Source organism: Cupressus sempervirens, chromosome 8 (assembly GCF_028749045.1).
Source record: "Cupressus sempervirens isolate cs-2001-9-10 chromosome 8, ASM2874904v1, whole genome shotgun sequence".
Classification (NCBI taxonomy): domain Eukaryota; kingdom Viridiplantae; phylum Streptophyta; class Pinopsida; order Cupressales; family Cupressaceae; genus Cupressus; species Cupressus sempervirens.
In genome coordinates this window covers 484,960,351-484,967,784 of record NC_143125.1, presented here as the reverse complement: position 1 = coordinate 484,967,784, position 7,434 = coordinate 484,960,351, and the positions used below count along the sequence as shown (strand labels likewise).

Genomic DNA, 7,434 nt, shown 5'->3' with positions numbered 1-7,434 from the left:
GATGCACTAAGTAGGAGATAGTTGTTGCTTATAGTAATGCAGGTTGAAGTAGTTGGGTTTGATGAACTCAAGAATCTATACCCTAAGGATCTTGATTTTGTTGAAGCATGGAAAGCTTGTAAAGAGCCTGTTGCTATAGACAGAACTAAGTGGTTAGACTATCTAATTTAGGATGGTATATTATTCAAGGGAAGTCAATTATGCATTCCAAGGAGTTCCATGAGGGAAAATTTGATTAAGGAGAAACATAGTGGAGGGATGGCAGGACATTTTGGTCGAGATAAGACCATTTCCATTCTTAAAGAACATTATTTTTGGCCTCAAATTTCACAAGATGTGAAGAAGTTTGTACAGAGTTGTCAGATTTTTCAAGTTGCCAAGGGATTTAGTCACAATACTGGACTATATCAGCCATTGCATGTTCCATCAAAGCCATGGGAGGACATAAGTATGAATTTTGTTCTTGGATTTCCAAGGACACAAAGGGGTAATGATTCAGTATTTGTGGTGGTTGATAGGTTCTCCAAAATGGCACATTTCATTCCATGCCACAAAACTCATGACGTTGTCCATATTGCAAACTTGTTTTTCAAAGAGGTGGTAAGACTACATGATCTCCCAAGGAGTATAGTTTCTGACAGAGATACTAAATTTGTGGGGTATTTCTGGAGGACATTGTGGAAGAAGTTGAGAACATACTTGAAATTCAATTCCACACATCACCCACAGACTGACGGCCAAACAGAAGTGGTAAATAAAAGTCTGGTCAATTTGCTGAGATGTTTAGTTGGGGATAAGCCTAAGGGGTGGGATTTGATTCGACCGCAAGTAGAGTTTTCTTACAACAACTCTATAAATAAGAGTACTGGTAGATCACCATTCCAAATTGTATATGGAAATAGCCCAAGGACTGCACCAGAGCTGAGGAAGATAGAGCAAGGGGAGAGGACAAGTGTTGAAGCTGAAGAATTTGCTAAACATATCAAGCATCTACATGAGGAGGTTCAGGCACACATTACCAAGATGAATCAAGAGTATAAAGCCAGGGCTGATCAAAGGAGAAGACATAAGGAATTCCAAGTAGGGGATCTAGTCATGGTGCACTTACGAAAAGAAAGATTTCCAACCGGTACTTACAACAAGTTGAAAATGAAGAAATTTGGCCCCTGCAAAATTCTGAAGAAACATGACTCAGGAAATGCATATGAGGTGGAGTTGCCAGATGGTATTCACATTTCTCCTATTTTCAACATTGTCGACTTAACAGAGTATCATGATGATGGTGCAGATGAGGAGCCGATGTTAGAGCCATGTCCAATTCCTCCTTCTAAGAAGGAGGAAATAGAAGACATTCTAGATCATTGTGTGGGCAAGAGTACTAGAAATAGGCAGTATGAAGAGTATTTGGTCAAGTGGAAAGGATGGCCGATTGAGGACTCAACTTGGATATCAGCAGCTGAGGTTTCCCATTTGGGATTTCCTCTACCATTCATAAAGTGACAGGGTCACTTTTCAATCTACCCTGGGTGTCTGATGCAAGAGCATCCAGAGGTATAAGGGCAATCCCTTGTCAACCAAAAAATGTACTTAGACTTAGTTTCTGTTTCATGTGTTTTCATTTCTAGATACCCATTTGGGTCAAATAAAGGTTTCAACTCTCACAGTTCCACTATCAGTGTTCTAGGATAGAGTATTTGAACACTTTGGGATATGTGTAAATGCCAAAAAAATAGGAGTATTCAATTGAGCCATCATTTTGGTGAACTAGAAGGTGTAAATTGGCCAAATGAATGTAATTGTAATTTAGAGCATTCCAAAAAAATAGTTAGGTCAAAAGGCCCCACGGTTTGAAAGTTATTGCAATTTTTCAATTTTTGGAGACCTCTTAAGAATGCTTCAAAGTCAGGTTAGGGGCATTAAATTACTTTGAAAAGGGCCAAAAAATGGGGGATGAGTGAAGCTGGTTCATAGGGCTATAGAGCACTTCAAGAGCTTTTCGAAAATGTAAACGGTTCGTCAATCGGAGCTATAGTTCAAAAGTTATGCCTCCCGAAAGTTCGGTTACCATTTCTAGATTTGCATTGACTTCTAATGTGAATTCTAGAACCTTCTATTTGGTCGGTGGATGCCAACTAGCACTTTCTAGAATGTACTCCTAATCCTTAAACCTCCAAGGTCTATTTAAGAACATTTCTGGCATTGTAAAAGGCAGTTCAGAGTGGAGTTTGAGAGGAGGTACTGGGAGAAGAAATTATCTCTAGATTTATGCTATTGTAAGCCCTTAGGGCATGTTTTGAAGTCTATTTTCTCTGTACTTAATGTACTAGCATATTTTCACAATTAATAAAATTTTCCCTTTCCTGTGGTGTCCATTCTGTACTTGGGTTGTGTCCCCATCAAGTGGTATCAGAGCATACCTTTTGTCAGTGGTAGCAGAGCAGTACTACATCAATTTGCCCCTATTACATGAAACTCTATTACCAACCTTCAAAATCACATGGCCACTTTCTTCCTTGCAAACATTGATTTCTACACTTGTTTGACCAATAGAATAGAAGAACATGCCAAAAACATACATCACAAATACCCCAGATCCTTTTTCATTGTTAGAGTGTTTTTGAAATCTTGTCATGAAACAAGAAAGCTTTCTCCCTCACCTTTAGATTTCATCTTTCCTATTAATACTTGATTTCATCAATCCTTGCAGAGCTTTAAAGAAAATCAAAGCATCTTGTGCAAAAATACTTGATGATAATTACACATTTTGATGGAATCCTTTTGACCAATAAGATTTCATCCCCTTTAATAATTCAATGAATTTAGCCAGGCCTTAAAATGGGTCCGACTAAAAAAAAATCATTTTTGAACACCTGATATGTCAAATTGATCTAATGAACATCTAATATAGATCCAAATAAAAATCCATCACTAAACTATCAGTTAAAGCTCATTTTAGCTCTTTTTTGCAACTTGTCGAGTTAGTGCCAGGAGGTCCTTTGACTAGCCTTAAAAACTTATCCAGGCAGATAACTAGGCTCTGAAATTAAACCTATTGATTCTTTGTTCTACATAATTTTACATTGTCGAATCTCATCTCATGAAAAATTCTTGGTCAAAAGATATTAACTGTTGAAGCTGCCCTCTCAAAATTACCTACAAGCAAACATGTCAAAAAACCATAGAACATGTTTGGATTTGGTTTCAAAAATTGGGCAAACTGACACTTAGGGGCACAAAAACCAAGGTATGTGTTCACTGTCATGATGACAACATAATTATAGAATTAGAGCTCATGATGAATAACGGGATGCATTTGGTGAGTGGTCAAAGTGGGCTACTCAAAATTTGTAGACTGGAAATACTGGTAGAAAAGCATTTTCTTGCAAATAGAATTGGCCTGGGAAAGTATGCAAATGGATTCGTCAGGATTTACAAACTGGCACACTTGAAGTATTTTTGGAGTAGAACAAAATAGTGCAATCCATTTGATCTCACCTATCATGAATTTGAAGATATGACATCATGAACAGGGGTACTGACCAATCTACATTTGCTGACACCAGCAAAAAGTTATAAATTACATTCAGAATCGCATTTGAAAACTAATCAAACAGATTCATCATAAGCTCAAATCTAGAGCGTAGAAAGTATGTGACCTCTAGAATGTAATGAAAAATGAATTTTATCATTTTGGTCAACTAGGTCAAAGTTATGGCAAGTCAAACAAGGCCTTCTAGGATTCTGAACAATTCACATCAGCATGACAACAATAAAATGACCAACTTTGAGGGATTCAAAATCTAGTCAAACAAATTCAAAATAACTCAAAATCTGAAACATAGGTTCTTTGGTATGGACACTAAACAATCCCAAAGTAGTGATTCATGAAACATTACTGGGTGTAAGATATTCAATTGCAAACACAACCTCCTATCATTGTTTGACACTTCAGCAAAAATGCAGATTTGAACATTGTTCAAAATGGGACTTCATGTAATGGCTTAGAATGGAAATTTATCATCATGGAATGCATAGACGCACTGAATGCAAGGTGTTAGAAACATTAAACACCTCTTAGGCCTCAAAGTGATAGCTGAGTAAATATGCATCAAGAAGCGCTTATAGGACTTAATTTTCACAATGGTACTCAAAATTGGGGCTTCAATTTTGAGTCCCAACACCTTCATCTCCTTAAGCCTTCTTTCTTAGTATTCCAACTACAAACTCTTCCCCTCAGCCACCATAGGAAGCAACACCCTAGACTCCTTGTCTTTCTCAGGTTCGTACACATGACAAGTTGCTTCTGGCTTGATATCTCCTTCTATAGAGAATATAGGTCTTTTTCCACTTAACCAAAATCATCCATTTTAAAGTTAGGTCAAATTCATTGAATCTACCCATATTTCCATTTTATTCCCTTCTACATAATTCCTTTACAATCCTCTTTGAATTCATCTCAAAATTGTTTATCTTGAATTTTGTGCCACCATATCATCATAGTTATCTTCCACATGCTTCACACAAGTCAAGAAATTAATTGTGTTGGCTCAGATTCATCAAATCTTCAATCAAACTCATTTTACTAGCACTCCTCAATAACAAGTTTTTTTCTCGACAAACATTGTCTTCTGATGCTCGGCCAACACTGGGTTTCTTGGCATACACTAAGTCTTTGTTGGGGCTCAACACATAATAAACTTTCTTCACTCGACACCAACTATATTTGTCTTTTTTTGGCACATACTAAACTTACTTCTTAGCTTCAACTAAATTTCTACTCGGCTTCCACTATTTGCTTGGTCAAGCTAGCAAATGCATTTCTTTACTTAGCCTTCTTCTAGTGTTTGCTCAAGTATTCTTCCATTATAGCCTAAAGTAGATAAAGAATACACTATATCATCAATATCTTGCTTGGTCTCAGTGCTCCTGTTATACACCATATAACTCAACCTTTCTCTAGGTTCTCTTGTTATCTTTTTTTTTAAAGTCCTCTTCATCAATCAATCATATGATAGCATTCAGACCAAAGTAAGAAATTGTCTCACCAACAAGTAGTGGGTTTGACATCAGTGACATAATAATGATTGTCCCATTATATGTTTCAACAATCTTCTTTACTTCAAAAAAAAATGACATACATTTATGATTAGTGAGTTTTTGAATCAAAGAATGGCTACACACACTATAGTCGATTCAGTAAGAGATGGTGGTCAATCCATTAATTAGCAGAAAAATTGAGTAACTAAAATAAAAGCAATCCCAACATCTTGAATTGAAGAGAAGAAATTTTGATAGATAGTTCAAATAGATTACAAGACGAGTCAAGGAAGGTTGAATAAACTAATTTCCATTTATGAAATACAATTTTTTTTATATTACAAGACAATGTTGAATCATCAATATATATTATGGTGTTCTATTTTGTTTCTAAAGACAAAAATAAGATAGAAGGAAGCCATGAGTCATCAAGTCTAAAGACAACCTTGATAAGTCAGCAATAATAATAATATCTATCATGAGAAATAGCGATTTAAAGAAAAGAATATATTGTTTTAATAGCATCGATGAAATACTGAAGTCAACAATATTAGAAGCAAAATTATTGAAAGGAGTACTTTTGTCAAAATCCTAAATTATCATCAATGACAAACATGAGACAAAGAAAGAAAGGAGAGTAGTTCATAATTGGACTTCAAATTGCATATACATTTATAAACATGTTAATAAGGAAACCCCATACATAGGAGAATAGTTGAGAAGATTGCAAACAAGCCATGTGCAAGCAAGAGATGGAGATAATAAGGTGGACAATGAAAGAAATATATATTTTTTGACAATTTGCTTCTGGATTTGATTGTGGCCCTCCACTCTTACCCCCTTAAACCCAAATGGTGGAAGCGATATGTGGATGACACAAATGTGTGTTGGCCACATGGTCAGGACAAGCTAGTGGAGTTCCACCAGCACATCAACAACTTATCCACCAACATCTCCTTCACGATGGAACTTGAGTCAAACAACCAGTTACCTTTCCTTGATGTTCTTCTCATCAAGAAGGCAGATGGAACCCTCGGTCGTTGTGTGTATTGCAAGGCCACGCACACTGATTTATACCTCCACTCTTCATCTCACCATCACCCCAGCCAAAAGGTTGGCATCCTCAAGACCCTTTCTCTTAGAGCCCTTAGAATTTGCGATGATGACAACTTGAACCAGGAACTGACCCATCTCCGCCGTATCTTCAAGCTTAATGGTTACTCTCATAAGAAAATTTCTAAGGCGCTTAACCAGGCCAAATCTTTCCTTCTCGCTAGTGCCAACCGCAAACCTCTTTTGTCTCCTCCTCCCTTGAGTGTGGCCCTTCCTTTCATTGATGGTATATCCCAAAAGATTGCCAAAATCTTGTCCAAAAAGGGCCTCAGGGTTACCTTCAAACCCCTGTCCAGGATCCGTAACTATGTTCCCCCTCTTAAGGACTCCAAGGATGCTCTTCTAAACTCAGGAGTCTACAAGATTGTTTGCTCTTGTGGTGTAGCCTACATAGGAGAAACAGGTCGCTCATTCCAGACTAGAATTAGGGAGCATGGTGCAGACATCAAACATGAAAGAGTCTAAAAATCTGCTCTAGCAGAGCACTCATCTGCAACCAAACACCACATTTGTCTCGAGAGCACCCAAATCCTTGTCAAGGAAGATAACTACTTCAAGAGGAAGTTAATGGAAGCCATTGAAATTCACCACCATCCCCTTAATCTCAATCGAGAGGATGGATGGTCCTTGAGCCAGTCTTGGCAACCATTATTAAGTTCGCTGGATAGTCATCACTGCCCTTGAGCATCCCCCCTCCCTGTCCTTTCTCCTCTCTTCTTCCCTGGTCGTGCTCGCTCCTTTGCCTCTTGTGTATGCTTTCCTTTATGTCGTGGCTCTAAACCCCCCCCCCCCCCCCCCCCCTTTTTGTTCTCCGCCTCAGCCTCCCCCTTCTTGTACTTTCCAGTCTTGGTCCCCCTTTTCTTCTTCCTTTGTTCGCTTTTTCTCGTCTTTTCCTCCTCACTGATTTTTATTTGTTTAAATTTATTTATTTATTTATTCATTTTTTACCTCAATAGTTGTCTTATTTATTCTTTATTTATATCGTTATTATTAGGTCATATTTGTACCAGTATTTAGTATTAATTTCCTTTAATAGTATTTATATTTATAATTTCATATACGCATACATATATTTATTATATCTCCTGTCTTTTTAACGCTTTTCTTTTTCTTTTTTAGTTGCTTTTGCCTCTAGATTGCTTTGTTTTTTACTATTTATTTTCTCTAATTCATTACTTGGGAGACTCCTTCGTTTACTCTCAATTAAGTTCTTTTAATTTTATCTCTTTTTTCCTTTGGGGTTTTGTCATTTTTGTACTCCTTGTTTTCAATGCTTCTTCTTCT

The 7,434-nt window shown here is 37.1% G+C and overlaps 1 protein-coding gene across 1 annotated transcript; it reads left to right on the top strand.

The window, feature by feature from the left end:
* Nucleotides 1-6,000: 6,000 nt before the first annotated feature.
* Nucleotides 6,001-6,615, top strand: LOC149543318 (uncharacterized). Its single transcript, XM_089795786.1, has one exon. It carries the CDS (start codon nt 6,001-6,003, stop codon nt 6,613-6,615), a length of 615 nt encoding a protein of 204 aa, XP_089651912.1.
* Nucleotides 6,616-7,434: the final 819 nt, after the last annotated feature.